The following is a 27859-nucleotide window of genomic DNA, read 5'->3' as shown; positions in this document are numbered from 1 at the left end:
AAGAATCTGCCTGCAATGTGGGAGACCTGGGTTCGATCCCTGGGTTAGGAAGATCCCCTGGAGAAGGGAAAGGCTACCCATTCCAAGTATTCTGGCCTGGAGAATTCCATGGGCTGCATAGTCCATGGAGTTGCAAAGAGTCGGACACGACTGAGAGATTTTCACTTTCAATTTCATGGTGTTTACTATAGAAAAACATTCATGTGTCATTGGACCTTCGCAGTTGACCAAACTGAATTGGTCAAGAGTCAACTGTATACAGTTCACAAATTTGGAAACCAAGACTCCAAAAGGCTGAAGTACCTTACACCAGGTCACATAACTCTAAGAGGCCACTCTGAAACACAGAAAGTGTAAAAGTCATTTTACTTTAATACAAAATCATATATAGAAAGTCATATGAGCAAAATCAAATATTCACTAATATCAGTGAAGTCTTCATTGCAATGTCCATACCAGGTTTTCCTGCATCCTCTCCCCGTCCCCACTTGTGCTGGTGTATTTCGCTGCTGTGTGGCAAAGACGTGGGCCCGGGGACGCAGAGCTGGTGTCCACATCTGCGTGCTTGGGGTCCCTGGGTGGTTGAAGTGGGGCTGTAGGTGGCCCCACTGTTTTTTTCTTCTGCTTTCTCAATTTCTTTTGCCACTTCTCCTGCCGTGGCCCAGCGTTCAGGGGTGTTCAGTTCTGCAGCCGGGGAGAAAGCTTCACCCCTTCCTCCTTGGACGGCTTTGAGGGGAAGTAAAGAAGCAAGTGCAGTGGGTACAGGTGGCACTGACAGATGACTGTGGAAGTCGTCTTTGTGGGTGGTCCTCCGTGTCTGAGAACGCAGTCATGGCCTCCGGTCTAGGTCTGCTTCCCTGATCGGAAAGAGAACCTGGGTCGGGGCGGGAGACGGGAGGTCAGAGCAAACAGAGCGCTGAAGCAGGGGGTGCACAACCCCCTGCAAATTCTGTAAGCAGCTCCTGCAGGCCATTCACCCAAAAGTTTATTTCTTAAGAGCTCATTATGCAACAGGCACTGTTCCAGGGCTTTCCATCTACTAGCTCATTTCACACTAATAACAGCATGAGGATGTTGAGTATAGTCAATATCCCTATTTTACAGATGAGCAAACTGAGGTTCTGGGAGGTTAAGTAACAGGCCCAAGGTCACACAATTTTGTCTTGGAACTGGGAGTTGGGCCCAGAAGCCCACTTAACCACTGTGCTAGACTGACAAATGGAGTCTGGAATGTTTTTGTTTTCATTTTAAGTGGTTTTTATTGTAGAGGAAACGGTAACTTCTCGGTGTTCCCTACAATGATAAAATGAATAATGACTAATATGTAAATTCTTGGATATAACAGATAACACATATAAAGATATCCCTGAAGCATGAATGCCAAACTTTCAGTCCTCCTGACGCACTAGACACGTGGGGGTGATCACAAAGTACAGTGTCAATGCTAGCTCAGGTTGTCGGAAAGACGCAAAGATGGCTAGTGAGCTGAAAAGTCGGTGATGGGGATACAGGCTCTTGCTTCTAGTCAAAGACAAGCCCCAGTCCCAGCCCCGCTAGCAGCTCTGCCGGCAACGGCAGGGGTGAGCCCTTGACTCGTGTGGATACAGGCGATAAGGCACATCCACCCTCCCCCTGAACCTAAGTATACCATCTCCCAACCCCCACTTCCCTGCCTCAGGAAATGACATCACCCCCAACCCAGTCATTCAAGCCAGGAACTGGGAGTTGTTCTCAATTCCTCTCCTGTCATCCCATCTGTTGTATTTTAGTCACCATGCCCCAAATATGTTCCTAATCCCACCACTTATCTCTTCCACTGCCACCCCCAGGCTGAGCCACCCTGATGAGCAGCACAGCCTTCCTGTCCGCCCCCTCCCCCGCCACCCCCACAATCCACTCACACAGCAGTCAGCATGACTGCATCACTGTGCAGAGATAAGTCATTCCTCAGCTTAAACCCTTCCAGGGCTCCCCATTGTCCTCAGGACAAAGATAAAACCCTTCTTAGCGTGACCTAATTCTTCGGAAAGTCATTCATTCATTCACTCCGTAGCTTGTCTGATCACCAAGTCGCGGCCTCACTATCTTCAAACCTGTGTCTTCAGTGTTTGCTCAGTCGCTCAGTCGTGTCTGACTCTTGGCCCCGTGGACTGTAGCCTGCCAGGCTGCTGTGTCCATGGGATTCTCCAGGCCAGAATACAGGAGCAGGTTGCCATGCCCTCCTTCTGGGGATCTTCCCAGCTCAGGGATCAAACCCAAGTCTTGCAACTCCTGAATTGGCAGGGGGGATTCTTAACTACTAGTGCCACCTGGGAAGCCCATGTCCTTAGGCTGGCTTACGTACATTTCATTTTTGCCATATCAGGCTCAAACTCCAATTATGTGACCCAAAGAACTCCCCAAGAAGAGAAAGAAAGAAACCAGTAGCTTATGGGTCTGGAAGCCTTGTTTCCAGTGCAATCCTCAGCCAGTGAATATCCCACATAAACACTTTCAGATCTGATACCCTCTGTAGGGTGGAGATGCTCTCTCATACATTATCTTACCATAGGAGACCCTTTCTAGGGAGAAGAAACAATTTGACTCTGTCCTATCAACGCTTCTCCACAAAGCGGTCAGAGTAAACTTTTGTTTTTTCAAAAAGATTTTATTTTTTATTCTCGGCTGCATCGTGCGGCATGTGAGATCTTAGTTCTGGACCAGGGATTGAATCCATGCCTACTGCATTGGGAGCACGGAACTTTAACCCCTGGATCACCAGGGAGGTCCTTAAAGCTTTTTATAGGTGAATACGGACATGTCACTCCCCAGCTTAAAACCTCCCAAGGTCTTTCCGAAGCACTTAGAATGAAATCCAAAGTCATCACTGAGATCCATGTGGCCCAGAAGGACCCAATCGCTCCCCACTCCAACCTCACCTCCCTTCTCTTTGCTGCTCCAGCCACTGTCATCTCTGCTGCACAAGCTGTCTCCAGCCTCTGGCCTTCATACCCGCTGTTCTTTCTGCCAGGAAGGCAGGGAAAACTCAGATCCTCATAGTCTTTCAGAACTTAGCTTGAATGCTGCCTTTTCACAGGCGCCTTCCAGGACTCCCCAAATCTAAAGTAGCTCTTTATCGGGACTTCCCTGGCGGCCTAGAGTTAAGATTCAGTGCTTCCATGGCAGGGAGGATGGGTTCAATCCCTGGTCAGGGAACTAAGGTCCCCCATGCCTTGAGGTGAGGCCAAAAAAATTAAAAAGTAGCTCCCAATCAACCTCTCTCTTAGCACCCTATTTAATGGTCTTCAGTGCATATAGGGCCATCTGAAATGTCCTGACCAGTTCACTCTCTACCTCTCCCGCTAGAATGTAAGCACCATGAGGGCAGGGACTCTGGCTTGTTCACTCTACCCCAGCACCTAGAACAGTGCCTGCTGCATGGTAGACCCTCAATAAATATTTGTTGGAGGAATAAATAAATGCGGTTTCAGGTGGTCTTGTCTGACAAAGCTGTTTTCATGCAGTCATTCAAGAAAGCTTGGACTTCCCTGTGGTACAGTGGATAGGAATCTGCCTGCCAACGCAGGGAACACAGATTCGATCCCTGGTCCAGGAAGATTCCACATGCTTTCGAACAACTAAGCCCGTGTGCCACAACTACTGCGCCCACATGCTGCAACTACTGAAGCCTGTGTGCCTAGAGCCTGTGCTCCACAGCAAGAGAAGTCATCGCAATGAGAAGCCCATGCGCCACAGTGAGGGAGTAGCCGTGCCGGCCGCACTGAGAGAAAGCCCGAATGCAGCAATGAAGACCCAGTGCGAGCAAAAAATAAGGAAAGAAAAGAAAGGAGAAAAGAGAGCCTGGCAGAGACATCCTTGGTGGTCCAGTGGTTAGGACTCCACACTTCCACTGTAGGGGGCCTGGGTTTGATCCCGGGTGAGGGAACTAAGATCCCACAAGCCTGGTAATACTTAACTAAGAAGATGCATACTCTGTGGGCTATCTGCCCCCACAGAATCATGTCCTCCCTTCTCTGGCCTGTTCTCCGCTCCAGGAGGCTGACATCTCTGGATGATCTCAACAAGCTCCCTTGTCCTTTAGCTTCTGGCTGTGCTCAGCCAATGGGAAGCACCAGCAGGAGCTGGGAGGGTGGGAGGAGAGAAGTGTAGGGGTATTCACTCCCAGCTCTGTCCCTGCCGGCCTTGTCTCACTAGCCACTGTGTTTTCCTCTTCTGAAGGCCACACTTCAGTCTGACTCCCCCAGGGCCCCTCACAGCTCCCTTTCCTCGCTCCTCTGTTGCCCGCCCCAGGGTGCTTCTCCATCCCTTATCTCTGTTCCCACATCTGTAAAATGTCCCTTCTTGAAATCTTTTCAGCCACTCCTTTTGAGTGAGGCTTGGTTTCTTGATAAACAAGAACCCGGGCTGATAGGCTCCGTGGCCTTGCAATTTTCCTCCTGGATGTCTCTCCCTGGGAAATTCACACACAAGTCCATGAGAGGACATGAATAAGCATGCAGATATTCACTGCAGCACTGTCCACACTAGGGAGAAGGCAATCTGGGATCCCATCACTGGGGTTAGAAACAAGACGTGTGTCTACACTGCTAGGTGGATAGATCTTAAAAAATGCTTAGGGACTTCCCTGGTGGTCCAGTGGCTAAGACTTTGAGCTCCCAATGCAGGGGGCCTGGTTTGATTCTCGGTCAGGGAACTAGATACCACAAGGTCACAATTAAGACCCAGTATATTCAAATAAGGCCCTCCCTTGTAGCTCAGGTGGTAAAGAATCCACCTGCAACGCAGGAGACCCTGTTTCGATCGCTGAGTCCGGAAGATCCCCTTGAGGAAGCCATAGCAAACCACTGCAGTTTCTTGCCTGGAGAATCCCAGGGACAGAGAAGCCTGGCAGGCTATAGTCCATAGTGTTGCAAAGTGTTGGACAGGGTTGAAGTGACTGAGCACGCATGCAAGCATAGTCAAATAAAGAAAAAAAATTAAAACAAAACAAAAAAATTGCTTTATGTCCATCAAGAGATGAAGAGACAAATCAAAAGTGGTCTACACATACCATGGAATATCACCAGGCCTTAAAAATGAAAGAAATTCTGACACGTGGCACAACATGGATGAACCTGAGAACAATGTGCTAATCATATAAGCCTGTCACGGAAGGACAAATACTGTATGTCTCCTCTTATATGAGGTCTCCAGAGCAGTCAGATTCATAAAGACAGAGAGGGGAGTGGTGGTTGCCAGGGGCTGGGGGAGGGGAACTGAGCAGTTAGTGTTTAATGGGGACAGAGTTTCGGGATGGGATGATGAAAAAGTTCTGGAAATGGATTGTGGTGATAGCTGCATAAGATCATAAATTTCCTTTTTTCTTTTTTTGGCCACACCACACAGTATGTGGGATCTTAGTTCCCCGACCAGGGATCAAACCCACGCCTCCCGTAGTGAAAGTTCAGAGTCTTAACCACTGGACCGCCAAGGGAAGTCCCTGTAGACATATTGATATTTAATGCCCCTGAAAAATGGGGACTTCTCTGTTGGTCCAGTGGCTAGGACTCCACACTCCCAATTCACGGGCCTGGGTTCAATGCCTGGTTGGGGAATTAGATCCCACACGCCGAAACTAGGAGTTCGAATTCTGAGACTAAAGACTCCAAGTGCTGTGGCTGGGGATCCGGAGTACCTCAACTAAGGATCCTGTGTCCCACAAGAAGACCTGGTGCAGCCAAATAAAAAAGAATTTTTAAAAAATGATTAAAATGGTCTCACAGACATAGAAAACAATCTATTATGGTTACCAAAGGGGAAGTACGGGGGAGGAATAAATTAGGAGTTTAGTATTAACAGATACACACTACATATAGAATAGATAAACAACAAAGACCTACTGCACCACACATGGAGTAATATTCAGTAACATATTATAACCTACATGAGAAAAGAATATTAAAAAGATATATATTATATATGAATAACTGAATCACTTTGCTATACACCTGAAACTAACACAGCACTGTAAATCAACTATACTTCAATTTTTAAAAAACGATTAAAATGGTAAATTTTATGTTAGGCATACCTTTTTAAAAACACTGAAGAAAAGGCTTGTTCACACTCAGTTCTCAAAATCCAAAGCATTTGACCACATATTGCTTAAAGCTGTGCCGCCCAAAACAGTGGCCACTACGAGTCTTAATTGAAATATGCTGTCAGTGTGAAATATACATAAGATTTCAAGGGCTTATTATTTTTAAAAAAAGACTGTAAAATATGTCATTAATAATATTTTATAGTGATTACACGTTGAAAATGACAGTATTTTGGAAGCATTGGATTAGTAAAACATATTACTAAAGTTTTTGTAAAAAAGTGCCTGAAGAATTATTCCCTGGTGGTCCAGAGCTTAGGACTCTGAGTTTCCACTGCAGGGGGCAGGGGTTCGATCCCTAGTTGGGAACTAAGATCCCGCAGCCATGGCGCAGCAAAAAAAAAAAAAGCCTAAAAAAGAAGAGTGCCTGGTAAAAAAGAAAACAGTGACAGTGCTTAGTGAAGGGGGAAAAAAGCACTAGGAAACAGAATGAAGATGACGTGTGAAACAAAATACCAGTTACCATTGAAAACACATCCACATAAGACAATATATACTTTTTAGAACACATTAAATACATATGAGATGGGCTGACGGGGAGGGGAGCCGGGAAGCAGATTGCAAATGGGCGATGGAGATAAAGAGGGAATAAATAAAAGCAAGAAAAAAGAAAGCTTGTGCTGACAGCGAAGCTCATCGTGCCATGAGCTGAGAATCACTAATGGAACACTCTGTTCCTGAGGATCCAGAAAAAGAAAAAATCTCTCTTCTCTCTTGAAACAAAGGCATCTTAATTAAATCTGCCCTGGGAGGTAACCCAGAATCTCTGACCCCTCAAAATTACTTCCCTGTAAAACCAGAGTCAACAGAGTCCTTACAGAATCGCTCATGGCAGTGCCCCCAGGGTGAACATCCCGCCTGGCGCACAACATAGACTCAGTGAGGGTCTGCTGACTGACTAACGACCAAATAATGTGAATGGAAGTTGAGGCCCCCTCAGCCCTCCCTGGGAGGCAAGACTAATGAAGCAAGAGCTGGATGGAGGCTGAGGACCTGATGCAACCCACAGTGATGGTTCATTCGGATCACACGATTTTTATTTTTAAGCTTAAATGATTTGCCAGCATTTGGAAAACAGATTCCATGAACAAATCCGACGTCTTGGCATTGCTCAAGAATCAGAAGGTCTGTTAACAAGTTGTTCACTGGCCAGACAGAACTGAAAGGCAAATGTCCCCACCCCACCCTACACCCCCCTCACACATCCACATGAAGTGCTTGGCCCCCGCAGGCTTTCGAGTTTGACATCCTTGACCAAAGCCGTTTCTCACTTTCGATCCAAAAGTCCAGGAGCTGGTAAACTGTCACCAGGTCATTTTCAAAGCAACCAAGACCAACAGGCTGCTTGCTTCAGCCTGGAGTTGAGGAAAGGTGTGCCTCAGTTCAGCTCAGTTCAGTCGCTCAGTCACGTCCAGCTCTTTGCGACCCCATGGACTGAAGCATGCAAGGCTTCCCTGTCCATCACCAACTCCAAGAGCCTGCTCAAACTCATGTCCATCTAGTCGGTAATGCCATCCCACCATCTCATCCTCTGTCATCCCCTTCTCCTCTTATCTTCCATCTTTCCCCGCATCAGGGTCTTTTCCAATGAGTCAGTTCTTCACATCACATGGCCAAAGTAGTGGAGTTTCAGCTTCAGTACTAGTCCTTCCAATGAATATTCAGGACTGATTTCCTTTAGGATGGACTGGTTGGATCTCCTTGCGGTTCAAGGGACTCTCAAGAGTCTTCTCCAACACCACAATTCAAAAGCATCAATTCTTTGGTGCTCAGCCTTCTTTATGGTCCAGCTCTCACATCCATACATGACTACTGGAAAAACCATAGCTTTGACTAGATGGACCTTTGTCAGCAAAGTAATGTCTCTGCTTTTGAATATGCTATCTAGGTTGGTCACAGTTTTTCTTCCAAGGAGCAAGCGTCTTTTAATTTCATGGCAGCAGTCACCATCTGCAGTGATTTTGGAGCCTAAGAAAATAAAGTCTGTCACTGTTTCCATTGTTTCCCCGTCTATTTGCCATGAAGTGATGGGACCAGATGCCATGATCTTAGTCTCTTGAATGTTGAGTTTTAAGCCAGCTTTTTACTCTCCTCTTTCACTTTCATCAAGAGGCTTTTTAGTTCCTCTTTGCTTTCCATGTTGTCACCCTGCTTATCTGAGGTTATTGATATTTCTTCTGGCAATCTTGATTCCAGCTTGTGCTTCATCCAGTCTGGCATTCTGCATGATGTACACTGCATATAAGTTAAATAAGCAGGGTGACAACATACAGCCTTGATGTACTATTTTCCAAATTTGGAACCAGTCTGTTGTTCCATGTCCAGTTCTAACTGATGCTTCTTGACCTGCATACAGGTTTCTTAGGAGGTAGGTAAGGTAGGTATTCCCATCTCTTAAAGAGTTTTCAACATTTTGTTGTGATCCACACAGTCAAAGGCTTTAGCATAGTCAATAAAGCAGAAGTAGATATTTTTCTGGAATTGTCTTGCTTTTTCTATGATCCAACAGATGTAGGCAATTTGATCTTTGGTTCCTCTGTCTTTTCTAAATCCAGCTTGAACATCTGGAAGTTCTCGGTTCAAGTTCTCTGTTGAAGCCTAGCTTGGAGAATTTTGAGTATTACTTTGCTAGCATGTGAGATGAGTACAATTGTGCAGTAATTTAAACATTTTTTGGCATTGCCTTTCTTTGGAATTGGAATGAAAACTGACCTTTTCCAGTCCTGTGGCCACTGCTGAGTTTTCCAAATTTGCTGGCATATTGAGTGCAGCACTTTCACAGCATCATCTTTTAGGATTTTAAATAGCTCAGCTGGAATTCTATCACCTCCACTGGCTTTGTTCATAGTGATGCTTCCTAAGGCCCACTTGACTGCACTTCACACAGGATGTCTGGCTCTAGGTGACTGATCTCATCATCATGGTTATCTGGGTCATGAAGATCTTTTTTGATAGTTCTTCTGTGTATTCTTACCACCTCTTCTTAATATCTTCTGTTTCTGTTAGGTCCATACCATTTCTGTCCTTTATTGTGTCCATCTTTACAAGAAATGCTCCCTTGGTATCTCTAATTTTCTTGAAAAGATCTCTACTCTTTCCAATTCTGTTGTCTTCCTTTGTTTAAGAAATGGAAGAAACTAAGGTGTGCCTAGTTGTATTCATACCTGGAGTCAGAAAAGGCACATCTAGGGACTTCCCTGGTGGTTCAGTGGCTAAGACTCTGTGCTCCCAATGCCGGGGGTCTGGGTTCAATCCCTGGTTGGGGAACTAGATCCCACCTGCCACAAGTAAGAGTTCACATGACATAACTAAGGGATCCCACATGTCATATCGAAGATTGAGGATCCTATGTGCTGCAACTGAGACCCGGCACGGCCAAATAAATAAATAAATACTTTTTTAAAAAAGAAGAAAAGGCATATCTCAGGTTGTTGTCCAAAGGTTCCCCACATTCAATTGTCTGGGCATTCATTAAAAATCCAGATTTCTGGGCCTCCTCCTAGAACCAGCGATTTGATTTCTGAGAATCTGAACTTTAACTATCATCTCACAGTCTATGGTTTGAGGTGCTGCAACCAAAGAAACCAGGAATGAACAAAGGGGCATGAAAACAAGGGGAGTGTTCGAAGGAAACTGTCTTATGTGTCCTAATGTTGGGAGACAGGGGGCCCTCCAGAGTTGGAAGTAGAAGAGGTGATGATTTAGCCCCCGTAACCTCCAATAATTATTGCTATTGTTTTTCTTGTTTAATATTATTAGTATTATTATCTGGTTATTGTTATTATATCACAGGGAGGCAGTAGAGTGTCGAACCTGGACTTCCCTGGGTTCCTGACTTCACCACTTACAATGTGTGTGACCTTGGGTACAGAACTTTACCCCCTGGAATTTATTTCCCCATCTGTGAGTCAAGGATAACAACAGTGTCTACCTCATAGGGTCACTGTGATGAGTCCATGAATTAATAATGTTAGGTGCTTATGCTACTGCCTAGAAGATAGCATAATACACCAGCATAGCATTTGCATATCAGCTGCAGGACCACCATCAGAAGAACAGGGCCTCCCCTCTCACCCCCACTCCTTCCTTTAGCGACTGTTTAGTGGCAACATGGGGCAGCAAGTCAACTTACAGTTTCCTTATGATTGTCTTCTCCTTGCTGTTGGCATTGCTGCCCCTGGGAAAAAGAGCCTCTTTCTCTCTTCTTCCTCCTGGGCCTTCTCTTGGTGGAATCAGACCACTGGGAAAAATGAGATAAATAAGTGGGTTGTTTTATTGTAGATCTCTTATCTGTGCATCTTTGAAAGTGAAGGTTTTTTACAGTTTATTTATTTACATATTCATTATTATTATTATTAAAACACATGGAATGCTTTATGAAATTGCATGTCATCCTTATGCAGGATGACATCTTGCATAATCTTCTCTGTTTTGTTCCAATTGCAGTAAATGTGCTGCTGAAGCGGGCACTGAAAGTGAAGTTTCTTCGTAATTATTATTATATTAATAATGCTATCATTGAAAGCTCTAGAGTTAGATCTCCTGACCCAGATCTCTGGAATCTTCCTTCCTCTTTTCCAGTGTTGATACCTCTTCTTTCCTTCTCTTATCTAATTACCATGGCTGGTACTTCAAGCTTCTCTAATTTCTAGAAATATGATCATGTATAAATTGTCTAACTCAGGGCTCCCCAACCTTCAGGCTACCGACTGGTACCTCCTGTCAGATCAGCGGTGGAATTAGATTAGAAACAAAGTGGACAAAAGTGTAAAGCTCTTGAATCATACTGAAACCATCCCCCACTCCACCCTGGTCTGTGGAAAAACTGTCTTCCATGAAACTGGTCCCTGATGCCAAAACGGTTGGCGACAGCTGCTTTAACTTAAGCCTTGATTTCCTAATTGGAAATAAAAGGATCATAAAAGTACCTGCCTTCTAGGATTGATGGATTAAGTGAGCTAATACATGGAATTCATTCATTTAACAAATATTACTAAGCTACATAGTCTACCAAGGTATATAGACATAGCAATGAACAAAACAGATGAAATATCTTCTCTCATGTAATTTATATTTCATTGAGAAGAAAACAGTCAACGAACAAATAAGTAGAAATGTAAAAATATACAGTAAGTCAGGTGGTGCTAAGAGCTAGATTGATATTAATCAATAAGATACTGAGGTCAGGTGACCCAAAGAGATTCAGAGTATTTCCCTGGACTTGATGTACAGAACTTGGAAGAAGGCTGTTCTCTCTCACTTGCTCAACTGGGACTGCCAGCAGTCATGCTCCCTAAGATTCAGAAAAGGATTGTCTTTAATACAAGATAAGGAGGCCAACAAAGAAACAGAATCAAAGAAAGAATCATCATGACTGGGGTCTCTGATTCCAACCCTGAGGTCTTAGATGCAGTCTTTTTCTTTATTTCTGAGAGCAATTCTAGGATCCTTCCCAGCTATGTGAACCAACAAAATCTCCTTTTGTACTTTAGCTGATTTGAAATAAGATCTCTGTCACTTGCAACCAAAAGAAGCCTGACTGTGATGAAACATTTCAATATCTGACCCAGTAAGCTCATTAGATCCACTTAGGTATTTTGTTGTGTGTACCAACTGGTAAATTTATGCCTATGCTACAGGCATAAATTTCCCCCTTACCACAGACTGAATTATGTTCTTCCAGAATTCACATGTTGGGACTTCCCTGGTAGTCCAGTAGCTAAGACTCTGAGCTCCCAGTACAGGGGGCCTGGGTTCAATTCCTGGTCAGGGAACTAGATCTCACATGCTGCAACTGAGAGCTTGCATGCCACAACTAAAGGAATCCACATGCTGAAACTAAGACCCAACACAGTCAAATAAAAACAATCAAAAATTTTTAAAAAAGTTTTTAAATAATTTGTATGTTGAAGCCCTAACCTCCGGTATTACTGTATTTGGAGATAGGGCCTTTGGAAGACAATTAGGTTTACATGAGGTTATGAGGGTGGGCCCTCATGATGGATTGCTGCTGCTGCTGCTGAGTCGATTCAGTCATATCCGACTCTGTGCGACCCCATAGACGGCAGCCCACCAGTCTCCCCCGTCCCTGAGATTCTCCAGGCAAGAACACTGGAGTGGGTTGCCATTTCCTTCTCCAGTGCATGGAAGTGAAAGTGAAGTCACTCAGTCATGTCCTACTCTTCGCATGGACTGCAACCAACCAGGCTCTCTGTCCATGGGATTTTCCAGGCAAGAATTAGTGCCCCTTTAAAAGGAGATACAGCTTTCTCTCTTTCTCATTCTCCCCACCAGCTGAGGACACAGCAATATGGCAGCTGTCTACAAGCCAGAAAGAGCCAAAACCAACCATACTGGCAGCTTGATCTAAAAATTACCTTTCCCCACTACCCACAGCTGTCAGTTCAGTTCAGTCGCTCAGTCGTGTCCAACTCTTTTCGACCCCATGAATCGCAGCACGCCAGGCCTCCCTGTCCAACACCAACTCCCTACAGCTATAAAACACCCTTAAACTTGTTGATTTACAATAATGATGGGGGACTGCCTTGGCAGTCCAGTGGTTAAGATTCTGCCTTCCCATGCAGGAGGTGTGGGTTCAATCCCTGACTGGGGAACTAGGATCCCACACATGGCACAGGGTGTAGCCAGAAGTTAAAAAAAAAAAAAAAAAGTGAAAACAAACAAATAAAAAACAATGATTTATGACTTCTCATGATGGCTCTATTTTTTTTTTTTTTTCTGGCTGCTCTGCACAGCTTGTAGGATATCAGTTCCCTAACCAGGGATTAAATCCAGGCCTTTGGCAGTGAGATTGTGAAATTCAAACCACTGAAACCGCCAAGGAATTCCCAGATGGCTCTATCTCTTATGGTTGATTTGGTGGTTCTCCTAATGGTCCACTTTGGGGTTCTCAAGTGGCTGTGTTCAGTTGGTGGATCAGCTGGGGCTGTCATATGGGACCCCTCGATTCTTCTTCATGTGACCTCTCCACGTGACTGCCTTGAGCTTCCTCATAGCATGGCAGTCTCAAGGCAGCAGTCTGAGAGCACAAACATGGAAGCTGTTAGGCCTTCGAGAATCTTAACCTTGGAAGCCAAACAGCATCACTTCCACCACATTCAACTGGTCCAAGAAAGTTATAGGGCCATCTAGATTCAAGAAAAGGGAAAATAGACTCTACTTGTACTCTGATGAGAGGAGTGGCAAAGTCTCACTGCAAAAAGAGTGCAGGATGGGAAAAACTGTTGCATCCATCTTTGGAAACAGCCTACCATAGCTGCCCTCAGTTAAAAACTATCCTTCGTATGAGCCTGGGCTTCCAAATTGATGCAGTTGCTAAGAGAACACCTCAGTTGACATGCTAGTTTCTCCAGAATATGTAACACTAGAGACTAAACAGAATCCTGCTATCTGTCTGTCAGCCTGCACCAGATGGGAAGTGCCCATCTGTCGTTCTCTGGGAATTCAAAACTGGAACCAACATGTGTTGCTTTATTCACTTGCAAGCTGCTTACGGCATTGGCAGTCTAGCAGTTCCTCTTTTTAATTAACTGTGTCTGAAGCACTTATTAAATGAGATGAAGGCAGGTCTTTCCATTAACGTGGTTCCAACCTCAGCGGAAGGAAGACAATTAAATTCCTGTTGGCAGAATTCAGTCCTTTCAGATAGGACTTTCTAAGGACATTTTTACTTTGCTGCTCTCTTAATGATATCACATTGAATGAATGTAATGAATAATATCATTGGGGGACTTCCCTGGTAGGCCATTAGCTAAGACTCTGTGTTCCCAATGCAAGGGGCCTGGGATGGATCCCTGGTCAGGGAATTAGATCCCACAAACTGCAATTAAGAGTTTTCATGTTTCAATTAAAGATCCCTCGTGCTGCAAACTCAGCACAGTCAAATTAAAAAAAAAAATTTTTGTTTGGTTTTGTTTCAGAGTACATCCCATATTTCCAAACTTTCCAAGTTTCAATGTGGTGTGATAATTAAAAGCTCAGGCTCCGATGTCAGTCTGTCTGATATCACATCTCAAGGTTGCCACCACCAACCAGCCCAGGGACTTTGAGCAGCTACTTGACCTCTCTGACCCTTAGATCATCTTGGGGATAATATTACCCTAACTCACAGGCTTGCTGTGAACACTAATTGAAATTATGCTTGGGATACACTAAGCAGAGTTCCTGGTAAATCTGTACACAGGTCAAGAAGCCACAGTTAGAATTGGACATGGAACAACAGACTGGTTCCAAATTGGGAGAGGAGTACATTAAGGCTGTATATTGTCATCCTGCTTTTTTAACTTATATGCAGAGTACATCATATGAAATGCCAGGCTGGATGAAGCACAAGCTGAAATAAAGATTGCCAGGAGGAATATCAATAACCTCAGATATGCAGATGACACCACCCTTATAGCAGAAAGTGAAGAGGAACTAAAAAGCCTGTTGATGAAAGGGAAAGAGTAGAATAAAAAGCTGGCTTAAAATTCAACATTCAAAAAACTAAGATCATGGCATCCGGTCCCATCACTTCATGGCAAACAGATGGTGAAACAACGGAAACTTTATTTTATTTTCTTGGGCTCCAAAATCACTGCAGATGGTGACTTCAGCCATGAAATTAAAAGATGCTTGCTCCTTGGAAGAAAAGCTATAACCAACCTAGACAGTATATTAAAAAGCAGAGACATTACTTTGCCGACAAAGGTCTGTATAGTCAAAGCTATGGTTTTTCCAGTAGTCATATATGGATGTGAGAATTGGACTATAAAGAAAGCTTAGCACCAAAGAACTGATGCTTTTAAACTGTGGTGTTAGAGAAGACTCTTCAAAGTCCCTTGGACTGTAAGGAGATCAAACCAGTCAATCCTAAAGGAAATCAGTCCTGAATATCCATTGGAAGGACTAGTGCTAAGCTGAAAACTCCAGTACTTTGGCCACCTGATGCAAAGAACTGACTCATTGGAAAAGAGCCTGATGCTGGGAAAGATGGAAGGTAGGAGGAGAAGGGGACGACAGAGGTAGTTCGATGGCACCAGTGACTTGATGGACATTGAGTTTGAGCAAGCTCCAGGAATTGGTGATGGACAGGGAAGTCTGGAGTGCTGCAGTCCATGGGGTCGCAAAGGGCCAGACACGACTGAGCGACTGAACTGAACTGATAAATATTAGTTGGCACGGGACCTCCCTGTGGTCCAGCAGTTAACACTCCACGCTTCCAATGCAGGGGATATGGGTTTGACCCTGTGGAACTAAGATCCCATGTGCTCTGCAGCACCACCAATACACCAAAACGAAACAAATACTAGTTGACTGAGCCTGTGCTCTAGAGCCCTTGAGCTACAACTGCCAAGTCTGTGTGCTGCAATTACTGAGGCCTGTGCACCCAGAACCTGTGCTCTGCGACAAGAGAAGCCACCACCAGGAGAAGCCCTCACGCTGAAACAGAGTAGCCCCAACTCGTCGCAACTGAAGAAAGCCTGGGAAAAGCAACGAAGACTCAGCACTGCCAAAAGTAAATACATAAATAAATAAAAGAAAAACAAATATTAGTAGGCAATACGTTTTCATTCTTTTGGTCTTTCCTTTGCCTGCCTCTAATGAAACTTGCTTTGCTTAACTGCAGGCTTCTCAGAATGATTCAACCACAGAGCTCCTGTATGCCGTGCTATGTGGCTTGTGGGATCTCAGTTCCCCAACCACAGACTGAACCTGGGCCATGGCAGTAAAGGCACCGAATCCTGACCACAGGACCACCAGGGGACTTCCTAGAGCTTCCTTTTCAAGAAATACCTATGTAAACTACAACATTTTGGGAAACTTGGTAGAGAGGGATACAACAAAGGTCAAACCTGCTATATCAACAACTTCCTTATTTCCTGCCTTGCTTATCCTACAATTCCTCCTGTATGCAATATTTATTATGATTTTTTTTAACTTGTAATTTTTATACAATTTCAAATTTAGAGAAAAGGTATAATATTAGTGCAAAAACTTTCCATATACTTTTAACCCCGATCCTTCAAATGCTTATCCATGTATCTATCTACCTACCTAGCCGTGCATCCATCTTTCCATCCACTGACCCATCCACCCCTGCAACTATCTACCTTCTCTCTGAACTCTCTGGAGAGTGAACTGGAGAAATCTTACCCCCTTACTCCTAAATACTTATGTGGCTTTCCAAAGAACAAGGACTTTCTCTTACATAACCAAGTTGTTCAGTTATCAGAATCACCACATTGATCTTTTCAAATACTGAATCAGATCTGGTCATTCCCTTGATTAAGGCATCCCAGAGTCTTCTTGTTACATTTGCTATAAAACTAGAGCTCCTTGATGGCGGTGGGATGAATTGGGAGATTGGGATTGACACATATACATTATTGATACTATGTATACAATAGATAAGTAATGAGAACCTACTGTGCAGCTCTGGGAACTCTACTCAATGCTCTGTGGTGACCTAGATGGGAAGGAAATCCAAAAAAGAGGGGATATATGTATACAAATAGCTGATTCACCTTGCTGCACAGCAGAAATTGATGACACTGTAAAGCAGCTATGTGTGCCAGTCGCTCAGTTGTGTCTGACTCTGCAGTTTCGTGGACTGTAGCCCTCTAGGCTCCTCTGTTCATGGAATTCTCTAGGCAAGAATACTGGAGTGGATTGCCATTACAACTATACGCCAGTAAAACAACAACAAAATAAAAAACCTAAAGCTCCTTTCTGTGGCCAACACGACCAGCTCCTGGTCTCTTCTGAACCATTGTATACCTCACAATCCCAGTTCCACCATGGTGGGTCCCCTAAATTGGCCAAATGGTTCCCACCCCAGGACCTCTGCACTTCCTGTTCTACTTTCGCCCAACCAAACTGTTACTTGGTTGGCTGCTTCTTGTCATTCACCTCAGAGGGGTCTTCCCTGTCACCGAATCTGACACAGGCCCCTCCCAGCACTCCAGTCTCCGTCAAGCCACTTTTCTACATTCTCTCCAGCATCCACCGTGCTCATCCTGCGGGCTCACTGTAGGCTTCCTGGCTGAGTGCCTATCTTCCTGCTAGCCTAGCACGGACTTCCTGTTTTATTTCCCGCTCTACCCTCAGTGCCGAGAATAGATTCCAGCATAGAGTGGGTCTCCAGTAAGTTGACTGGACGAACATCAGAACAGATAGGTAACATATCAAGGAGCTCCAGACAGGATCTGGGTCTGCAGCGTAGGCGCCCCAGGGCAGCAGGGCCCACCTCTTATAGCACTGCAGCTCTTCCTGCACCACCAGCAGCTGTGACTTGAGCTTGTTGCGCTCCTGAAGCACGTCCCTCAGCTCCTGCAGAGTAAAGCGTGGTCGGTTGGGATCTGTCAGGTCAACCACCATTTTGTCTGGTCCCAGGTTCACCTGTAAGAAAGGACGTCACTTGTACATTTTACCCCACGAGGCTGGACTTTCCATCCCAGAAAGGAGAGTCCTCTTGTTCTGTTACTCCCAGGGACCTGATGAGGTGAGGCACCACCTGCTGCAAGTGTTTGGTTGCTGGTAAAGAGTCTGGGAATTCCCTGGCAGTCTGGTGGATAGGACTCTGTGCTTTCGTTAGGACTCTGGGCCCTGGGGTGATCCCTGGTTGGGGAACTAAGATCCTCTTTTAAAAATTTTTAAAGAAGAAGAAGAAGCAAGAGTTCTAAGTACTATTCTCCAAGAAAGGAGCCAGGGCTCCTTGGAGAGAGGCTGAGTCTAGGGCTGGAGCAGGGCAAGTCCAAGTTTAGTCTGGAATATTCCATTGTGTAAGGGATGGAGACAGAGCAAAAGGACATAATTCGAAGGCGCTCCTACTGGCCAAACTGAACAATCTGAGTAACAACATTAATAACAAGAATGGATAATAAGCCATCAAATAATAAGAGGAGGACTCAGGAATCTATACTTTTTTAATTTAATTAACTAATTAATGGGGATCTAATAGCTAACTTTATATGTCACCCTACTGGGCTAAGGAATACCCAGATAGTTGGTTAGCCCATTATTTTGAGGTGTGTGTGAAGGTGTGTTTTGGAAGAGACCAGCATTTGATTTGGTGATCTAAGTATAGCGGAGGGATCCCCCCAGTGTGGGTGGACATCATTAAGGGCCCAAATAGAACAAAAAGGTGGAGAGAGGGTGAATTCACTCCCTGCTTGAGCTGGGACATCCTTCTTCTCCTGCCCTTTAGCACTGCACATCAGTGCTCCTGGTTCTTGGGATTTCGAACTGTCCCAAACCAGGACTTTTACCATCAGCCCCTGAGACAAGCCTTCCAACTTGGACTGAATTACAACACCAGCTTTTTTGGTTCTATAGCTTGCAGACATCAGATTGTGGAACTTCTCAGCCTCCATAACCCCCTGAGCTGATATAACCCATAGGAACCCCCTGATTCCTATAATGAATATTCTCATCTATATCTATAGCTACATCTGTATCTCCTATTGTTCTATTTCTCTGACTAATACACTGGGAAGGAAGGGAATCTGTACTTTACAGCAGAATGCCAATTAATGTTTATTTATTTATTTGACTGCACCAGATCTTAGGTGAGGCACAGGGGATCTTTGATCTCTCCTGTATCATGCAGGATCTTATAATTGTGGCATGTGAACTCTCAGTTGCAGCAAGTGAACTAAGAGTTGCAGCATGTGGGATCAGCATGGGGGATCTACTTCCCTGGCCAGGGATCAAAGCCCAGACACCTGCATTGGGAGCAGAGTCAACCACTGGACCACCAAGGAGATCTCTGGAATGCCAATTAATGTGTAGAAGATGATAAGAGTTAGAAAATCCTTTTGCAACCAATTTAGTAATAATTGATTCAGGCAAGACTAATGAATGGATCTAAAACCACTGGGTGAAAATTTGTCGGAGAACAGGATATTTTACACAGTTTCAAAGTATTTTCCCATAGGCTACTTGCGCATTACAAAGGGCATAAAAGCACCCTTCTGGTGCAGAAATTTTGTAGACAACACCTTAACCAAGGGCTAGAAGTTACCATCACCAAACATCACCAATGACGACAAACTGAATCAGGCACCTTCTAATCCAAGACACTGAGAAGGATATAGCATCACTTGAGTGATAACCCTGCTAAATACGTGTTACTTGTTTAAACATGAATCTAACTGTGAGGAGACACCAGAACAAGCTCAAGTTGAAGAACATTCTACAGACAGTGATACATAATATATTCAAAAATGTCAGTGTCACGAAAGAGAAGGAAAAGCTGAGGAACTGCTCCAGACTAAAGGTGACTAAAGAGAGGTGTCCTACTTCCCTGGTGGGTCCAGTGGTTAAGACTCCGAGCTCCCACTACAGGGGGCAAGGGTTCGATCCCTGGTTGGGGAATTTAAGATTCCACCTGCTTAGAGGTGCAGCCAAAAAAAAAGAAAAATGAGAGAGAGGTATTTCCTAAAGATACTGTACAACTCTATACTAGATTCTGTATCAGAAAAAAAAAATGCTAAAAGGTAATTATTATGAATTTTGAATAGGGATGGCATTTAGATCTTAGTATTCTACCAACTTTTCCCCCTGAACTTGATCATTTATTGTGGTTATCTAACAGTATGTCTAGGAGATACACACGAAAGTCTTTAGTATTTAGGGTGAAAGATCCTAATCTTTTACTAACTCTGCAGCTAACATAATGTCTGCTCAAATAGCTGGGCAGACTTTGAATGAGTAAATAATGTGTATATACATATGTGTATATTGACACTGACATTGAAGTCGCTCAGTCGTGTCCGACTCTTTGCGACCCCATGGACTATTCCTCCGTCCATGCAATTTTCCAGGCAAGAGTACTGAAGTGGGTTGCCATTTCCTTCTCCAGGAGATCTTCCCGACCCAGGGATTGAACCCGGGTCTCCCACATTGTAGGCAGACGCTTTACCGTCTGAGCCACCAGGGAAGTCTCGTGTGTATATGGGTGTCTATACTTCAGTCTGTATATCTTTTTTTTTTTTTTTTTGGCTGGACTATGTGGCATGCAGGATCTTAGTTTCCCTACCAGGGACTGAACCCACACCCCAGGCAGTGGAAGCAGGGAAGTTTCAGTGTCTATTCCTGTTCTCTTAAAAATAATTATATTTATTTTTGGCTGTGCTTGTCTTTGTTGCTCTGCATGGGCCTTCTCTAGTTTTGGCAAGTGGGAGCTACTCCCTAGCTGCAGTGCTCCAGCTTCTCATTGCGGTGGCTTTTCTTGTTGCAGAGCACGGGTTCTAGGCTTCAGTAGTTGTGGTGCATGGGCTTAGCTGCCTCGAAGCATGTCGAATCTTCCCAGACCAGGGATCAAACCCACATCCCCTGCATTACCAGGCAGACTCTTAACCACTGAACCACCAGGGAAGTCCCCAGTGTGTGTTTCTTAAGACATATTATACACACACACAAACACACATATACACACACCTGAATACAACAACTGAATCAGGGTGAAAGGTATACAAGTGTGCATTGCACTTGTCTTGCAACCCTTCCATAGGTTTGACATTGTTTCAAACTGAAGTTAAAATGAAGCAAATATTTGAAGACAACCTAAATGTCCACTAGCAGAAGTCTAGTTAAATAAATGGAGGCACAACCACACTCAGAATATTCTACAGGTGACAAAGAGAATAAGGTACACAACAAAGAGAAAGGCAGTAGTGCCCACATTCCTCCTCTTGGACTGACAAATATCAGTGGTGTGTGAGGAAACACTGTCGTAAAAGCTGTGGGGAAACTGGCTCCTTCACTGACCGCAAAGGGAGCCAATCACTTTATCCCCTTTAGAGTGCAATTTGGCAATAGTTCCTGGTGGCACCAGGCTTCTCTGGTGGCTCAGATGGTAAAGAATCCACCTGCAATGCAGGAGACCCAGGTTCGATCTCTGGGTCGGGAAGATCCCCTGGAGAAGGGAATGGCAACCCACTCCAATATTCTCTTCTGGAGAATCCCATGGACAGAGGAGCCTGGTGGGCCAGAGTCCATGGGGTTGCAAACAGTCAGATACAACTGAAGTGACTTAGCACGAATACACATTAAAATGTCAATGCCTTTCCTTTGACCCAGTGAGTGCACTTCCTCTACATATTCAAGGGCCAACTGGTACAGATCAGACTAACCCACTGAGGCTTGGGCTCAGAGCAAACGAGTGGAAAACAAAGGTCTTTTAATAGGAAACTGGTTTAAGGAGAGACTCTTAACATTTTTGTGTTCTACAAACCTTTTTTGGCAGTCTGGTAAAGCTCATGTGGATTCCATCTCAGAATAATGATCTCAAATGTATAAAACAAAAGGCATAGGATTACAAGGAAACCAACTAAGATAACATACACTCATCAAAATCTAAAAATAAATATGTGATCCCGAGACCTGCTCCTTCATTAAACACAATGTAGCTACAGGTCCAATAAGATACAGAAGAAAAACAAAGTTTTGAGATATGTACTACATTGTAATGGGACATGAAAACACCTGTGATTTCCATTGATGATTGTCACAGGTACTACTGATAATATTACTGTGGTTTGTTTTTTACATTCATGATTTTTTTTAATTTATTTATTTTTAATCAAAGGCTAATTGCTTTACAGTACTGTGTTGATTTCTACCAAACATCAACATGGATGCATTCATGATTGAATAAAGTGGTACTACATTTCATCTGGAGGCTGGTGAAAATAAAAATATAATTTCTTCCCATGCAAGTTCATGGATCTCATGGATTAGACTCATAATCTTGAGGAACAGCGGGGAGCAGGGTTCCAAAAACTCCAAGCTGAGAACCCTCAGGTTGAACAATTGATATTACTGTACAATGGAAGTTTCCAAAAGCCATTAAAAGATGAGGAAGTAGAGATTTTGCTGGAGATCCAGTGGCTAAGACTGAGCTCCCAATGCAGGGGACCCAGGTTTGATCTCTGGTCAGGGAACTAGACCCCACAGGCCACAACTAAAAATCCTGCATTGTAACTAAGACCTGGTACAGCCAATAAATAAATAAATACATTAAAAAAAAAAAAGATGAGGACGCTCTTTATATTCTGATTTAGTACCACTTTCATGCCATATTAAGTGAAAATAAGCAAGGGGCAGAACAGGGCATATATTATCATACTATCTGTGTGGGTAACAGAAAACTATATTCATATCTGCTTGTGTTTGCATGAAGTATCTCTGGATACTTTAAGAAACTGATTGCTTAAATTTTTTCTGAGGGGATATGAGAGCTTTTCCAAGGCAAATACTTTTGTAACTTTTGAATTTTGAACTTAAATTTTAAAAAAAAAAGGGAAAAAAAATCTCACACCTATTGGGATGGCTACTGTAATCAAACAAACAAAATATAAAATAACCAGTGTTGGCAGGACTTCTCTGATGGTCCAGTGGTTAAGACTCTGTGCTTTCACTGCAGGGGACATGGGCTGATCCCCTTGTGGCTCAGATGATAAAGAATCCACCTGCAATGCTGGAGACCTGGGTTCCATACCTGGGTTGGGAAGATCCCCTGGAGAAGGGAAAGGCTACCCACTCCAGTATTCTGGCCTAGAGAATCCCATGGACTATATAGTCCATGGGGTCACAAAGAGTTGTACACAACTCAGTGACTTCCACTTCACTTGACTTCACAAGGAATATCCCACATGACATATGGTGTGGCCAGGAAAAAAAAAAAAAAAGACAAACAAGCTTTGGTAAGGATGTGGGAAAACTGAAATTCTTGGGCACAGTTGATAGAATGTAAAATGGTGAAGTCACTATGAAAAACTGAATGGCTGATCCTTTAGAAATTAACAACAGAATTATCACATGATACAGAAATTCCACTTTTGGGTACATACCCAAAAGTCTTGAAAGCAGGTGCTTGAAGATTGATTTATAGATCCATGTTCAAAGAAACAATATTTACACAGATCACGAGGTGGAAGCAGCCCACGTGTCCATTGACAGACGGATAGACAAACTGGTGAATCCCTACAATGGAATATTATACAGCCTTAAAAAGGAAGGAGATTCTGACACATGCCACAACATGGAGGAACCTTGGGACATGAAGTAAAATAATAAGTCAGTGGCAAAAGAACAAAAATCATCTGATTCTACTTATATGAAGTACCTAGAATAGGTAAATTCACATAGACAGAAAGGAGAACAGAATTACCAGAGGCGTGGGGGAGAAGGGAAATTTGGAGTTAGTGGTTAGTGGGCACCGAATTTCAGTTTCGCAAGATGGGCATTTTGGAGGACGGTGGTGATGTTGCATAATAATGTAAATTGACTTAATGCCACTGAACTCTGTTCTGAAAAATGATTAAGATGGTAAATTTCACCTCTACTTTACCACAGCTAAAAATAGTAATTAAAAAAACAAGAAAAAAAAAAGACAAGGGCATATTTTTATAAACTGTCTAGCAGTATTAAATATTCATTCTCTCTGCCTTTTCCCCCACGCTCGTTCTCAAGACTATGGTTTGGGAGGAAAATGTGCTAGCTCATCTGGGGCTAATGAAGCTTGTCTGCTATGCCCCAGGCAGAAAATGGCCCGGGCCCTGTGCAAACCACACTGTTCACGATCCATCATGGGTCTATCTTTGTGTTGGAGTTGGAGATGACAGGAAACAAGTGCAAAATGTGAGCTGAGGGATCTTGGGCAAGTCATTTAACTGTTCTTGAATCTCAAAAGTCAGGCTTCTAATGATATTCAACCATCTCATATGACAGATCCTAAAGAAGAACCTTCTCTACAAATAGCATTGTCACCGTGACTAATGAGTAGGTGAAGTAAAAGTGTACCAACAAATCTACCAGAAATCTTCACTCTTCCCTGTGAATTTCAGCCACCCTGTTCCTGTTGTCTTTTCATGGCGCACTTCTCAGTCTGTAATCCTGTGGGCTGGTTTTGAAGGTCTGTGTGTCTCGCTTCTCCCACTAGTTATGAGGCTCCATGAAGGAAGGGACCTTGTCTAATTTAGCTCCATAGCTCCAGGGCCCTCACAGTGTAGTCACTCACCAATGTCACTACAAGCAAAGTTACAGGTCTGTACTTCAGCACTGTGTGGTTAAGACTAGCGTCTCTGAGGACTTCCCTGATGGCTCAGTAGACAAGAATCTGCCTGCCAATGCAGGAGACATGAGTTTGATCGATCCCTGGTCTGGGAAGATTCCAGATGCCCTGGGGCAACTAAGCCTGTGCTCCACAATGGGAGAAGCTGCCTCATGGAGAAACCTGTGCACCGCAACTAGAGTAGTCCCTGCTCGCTGCAAATAGAGAAAGCCCTCAAGAAGCAATGAAGACCCAGCACAGCCAAAAAAAAGAAAAACAGACTAGCATCTCTGAACTAAAATCCTGCCTCCACCTCTTACTTGCTCCAAGTCCTTGGCAGATTACTTAATCGTTCTATGTCTCCGCTTCTATAAAACGGGAATAATAATAGTATGAGGATCAAATGAAATAATTCACTTGAGGAAGGTTTTTTTTAAAACTAACTGGAGACCTACTAGAGAGTTGTGATATTAATTTAGTGAGTTACAAAATAATTTAAAAATTCATAAAAATAGAATAGGAAAGTATGACTATATATCATGTTTAGTAAGGGTGAGTTAGGATAAATTGTTTCTTGAAACTTTTTGTTTCATCAGTTCTGAATATTGATGCAAAATGTAATTTTGTAAAATGGGGGTATAACATATATACAGAAATATGCACTAATCTTGAATTTATAGCTTGATGATTTTTACCATATGTGTATACCCAAGTAACCACACCCAGATTAGTTCCCTATATATTTCCTTCCTGTTCTCTCCCACTCTCCCATCCTGGGGTTACCATCAACCTGTCTTCTATAAGTAAAGATGGGACTTCCCTGGTGGTCCAGTGGTTAAGACTCCACACTACTAATATAGGGAGCTTGGGTTTGATCCCTGATTGGTGAACTAAGAATCCACATGCCACCTGGTGCAGTCAAAAAATTTATATAAAGATTACTTTGCCTATTCTTGAATTCTATGTACAGGAGGCTCTCTTTTGTACCTGGCTTCTACCTCTCAGTGCAATATCTGTGAGATTCATCCATATAGTTGAGTGTTTCGGTACCTTCTCATTGTTGTGTAGTATTCCATACCACAAGTTAAAAAATCCATTCCTCTGTTCCATCTGGATTCCCAATTTGACACAATTATGAATAAAACTGCCCTGGATATTCTTGTACATATTTTTCTGTGGTCATAAGCAGTAATTTCTCTATAGTTAAAATGTATGTCTTACTCCAGGTCAAAGATTCTCAAATCATGAAACCTGGACCAAGAGCACCTGTATCATCTTGGAACCTGTGAAAAGTTGTAGATTCTAGGTCCCACTGCAGACCTACTGAGTTGGAAACTCTGGGACTGGGGCCAGCCAATCTGTGTTTTAATCACTCAAGGTGATTTTGATGCCTGATAAAAGCATGAAATACCTGCTTCCCTGGTGGCTCAGATGGCACTGAATCTGCCTGCAATGCAGGAGGCCCGGGTTCTATCCCTGGGTGGGGAAAATCCCCTGGAGAAGGAACTGGCAACCCACTCCAGTATTCTTGCCTGGAGAATCCCATGGACAGAGAAGCCTGGCTGGCTACAGTCCATGGGGTCGCAAAGAGTTGGTCATGACTGAGCGAGTAACACAGTAAAGCTTGAGAACCACTGCTCAAGGTCCCCATCAACCTGTCTTCTGCAAGTAAAGATGGACTTCCTCGGTGGTCCAGTGGTTAAGACTCTGCCCTTCCCTCTTCCGCAGGAAGCCTCTGCTTTAGAACATACTCAGTGCATACCCCAGCACCTAGTAAGTGCTCAGTTAATGTTACCTATCATAAAGCTTCTGGGCTTCCCAGGTGGAGCAGTCGTAAAGAATCCACCTGCCAATGCAGGAGACATAAGAGATTCAAGTTCGATCCCTGGATTCCTTGGAGGAGGGCATGGCAACCCACTCCAGGATTCTTGCCTGGAATATCCCATGGACAGAGGAGCCTGGTGGGCTACAGTCCATGGGGTCGAAAAGAGTCAGACAAGACTGAGCAACTGAGCAGACACAACACTTCTAAACTGAGGACTGGATACTCGTGGGGAGTTGTTTTGAGGGGTTTGGATGTTCAAGAGAGGTGAGCGGCCCCCCTCCCACTGGGAGCTCCCTGCACCCCGCCCCCGGGGCGAGTCCCCGCTCTCCCGCACTCACCTCTGGGCCGGCGGCCGAGCCTTCTCTCCGCAGCCCCTCCACCTCCTTCCTGAGGTTGTCCCGCTCCATTCTTAGCTCCTCCACCGTCAGGTTCCCTTCATTCACCAGCGTCTCCAGCATCTCCAGGACGCGGACAATCTTGAACTGCAGTTGTGTCACCCGGGGGTCACTGCCCAGGGCCATCAGCTCACGGCCCATCACGTAGGAGATGTCATATACGTCCTCAGCGGTCAGCTGCAAGGGGCTCTTGCCCAGAGCCCCCTCGGGTCCCGCCTCGTCCTCCTCCTCTTCCTCTTCTTCCTCTCTCAAAGGGGGCTCCTCCATGGCGGCCCAGACCCCTACAGCCTCCGGAGTTGCTTTCTCGGAGTCTGCGAACGTTCAACTTCCTCCCGGCACAGAAAACTTTCCGCTCGCTGGGCCGAGGACCCTGCCGGGCCCGGGGGCGGGGGAAAGTGGCCCAGAAGCGGCCAATCAGCGCCGCCGAGAGGTGGGCCCGGGAGGTGGGGGCGTCTGTGGAGGCCACGCAGGGCGGCTCGCAGGCCCGCGGTCCGGTGCACCGTCCACCCCGAAGTCCGTACAGGAGTGCGGGCTCCAGGATACGGTTCTGAGCACGAAAGGACAAGAGGAAGGGAGGGCAGGGGAGAAGAGGAACAGAAAGGTTAAAGGGGTGCCTGTGGTCGCTCCCAGCCAGGGAGCAGCTGCAGACCGGGGGAAGGGCAGCGCCCCCCAGCTCCGCCCCTTGGTAACGGCGACCGCGGAAGCCGGGTTTCCACGGAGACGGGGGCGGGGTTTCCACCGCAGCCTGGGAAAGAGGCTAAAAAAGCACACAGCTTTTCCCTTGCTGCACTCGGGCCTTCCAGCCATAGAATTTGCATGGTATGTGGAGGCAGATCCGGTCTCTGAGAGTATTTTCTGCGGCAAAGCGGGAAAACAGCAGTAGGTGGCAGCTCCAGGAAGTCCGGAGATCTGGACTGCGTAGAGCTTTCAGGCCCATTGTCACCTGGACCTGCAGCATCTGACCCTCAGTAAACTGGAGATTTCTCTGCTCTGTGCACCTGGCCCTCTCCTGGGATCCACCACTTGTCCAGCGTGCGGCCTTGGAGAGTTACTTCACTCCTCCGAACCTCACTTTGCTGCTGCTAAGTTGATTCAGTTGTGTCCAACTCTGTGCGACCCCATAAATGGCAGCCCACCAGGCTCCCCCGTCCCTGGGATTCTCCAGGCAAGAATACTGGAGTGGGTTGAACCTCACTTTACTACTGTGTAAAAAACGGTACCAACGGAGTAGGGTTTCTGTGAGGAATATACGAAATCTTGAGATAAAGTATGTGACAAATGTTATTGGGTATCCTGCATTCTTTTCTCCAACAAACGCTAAGCTTGTGGTCAAGAAAACAAACAAAATACATACTATTTTCAGATGGTACAATAGTCTAATTGTAATAGTCTAAAGCAAGCCCTTGGGCAAGAAAGAAAGGGAAGTCGGTCAGTCATGTCCG

The 27859-nt window shown here is 44.7% G+C and overlaps 1 protein-coding gene and 1 non-coding gene across 9 annotated transcripts; both read right to left on the bottom strand.

The window, feature by feature from the left end:
* Positions 1–349: 349 nt before the first annotated feature.
* Positions 350–26756, bottom strand: RILPL2 (Rab interacting lysosomal protein like 2). 8 transcript variants are annotated; one of them, XM_086347363.1, is made up of 5 exons: positions 26361–26756; positions 17388–17539; positions 10272–10379; positions 5051–5114; positions 350–874 (listed from the first exon to the last, which is right to left on the bottom strand). In XM_086347363.1, the coding sequence occupies exons 1-4, from the start codon at positions 26682–26684 to the stop codon at positions 5060–5062; spliced, it is 639 nt and encodes a 212-aa protein (XP_086203489.1). In that variant the 5' UTR covers positions 26685–26756; the 3' UTR covers positions 350–874; positions 5051–5059. The 8 variants fall into 8 exon arrangements, with proteins under 8 accessions (XP_086203489.1, XP_086203491.1, XP_086203492.1 ...); XM_086347365.1 differs by lacking the exon at positions 5051–5114 and having other exon boundaries at positions 350–1293; XM_086347366.1 differs by lacking the exon at positions 5051–5114.
* LOC147355352 (U6 spliceosomal RNA) lies at positions 10498–10609 on the bottom strand. The gene has a single exon (XR_015144955.1). It is a non-coding gene; the product is annotated as a U6 spliceosomal RNA (small nuclear RNA).
* Positions 26757–27859: the final 1103 nt, after the last annotated feature.

The sequence above is a fragment of the Bos grunniens genome, chromosome 17 (genome assembly GCF_055505025.1).
Source record: "Bos grunniens cultivar Pamir isolate PY7600 chromosome 17, Bosgru_T2T1.0, whole genome shotgun sequence".
Lineage (NCBI taxonomy): Eukaryota > Metazoa > Chordata > Mammalia > Artiodactyla > Bovidae > Bos > Bos grunniens.
The sequence above is the reverse complement of the archived record's forward strand: the minus strand, read 5'-3'. Positions and strand labels throughout refer to the sequence as shown.

Coding starts and splice junctions, on each gene's coding strand:
- RILPL2 (XM_086347362.1), bottom strand. CDS start 26,684: ATGGAGGAGCCCCCTTTGAGAGAGGAAGAAGAGGAAGAGGAGGAGGAC. Junction 17,540..26,360: donor GCTCGGCCGCCGGCCCAGAG/GTGAGTGCGGGA, acceptor CCTTTCTTACAG/GTGAACCTGGGACCAGACAA. Junction 10,380..17,387: donor GAGCTGCAGTGCTATAAGAG/GTGGGCCCTGCT, acceptor CATTTTTCCCAG/TGGTCTGATTCCACCAAGAG.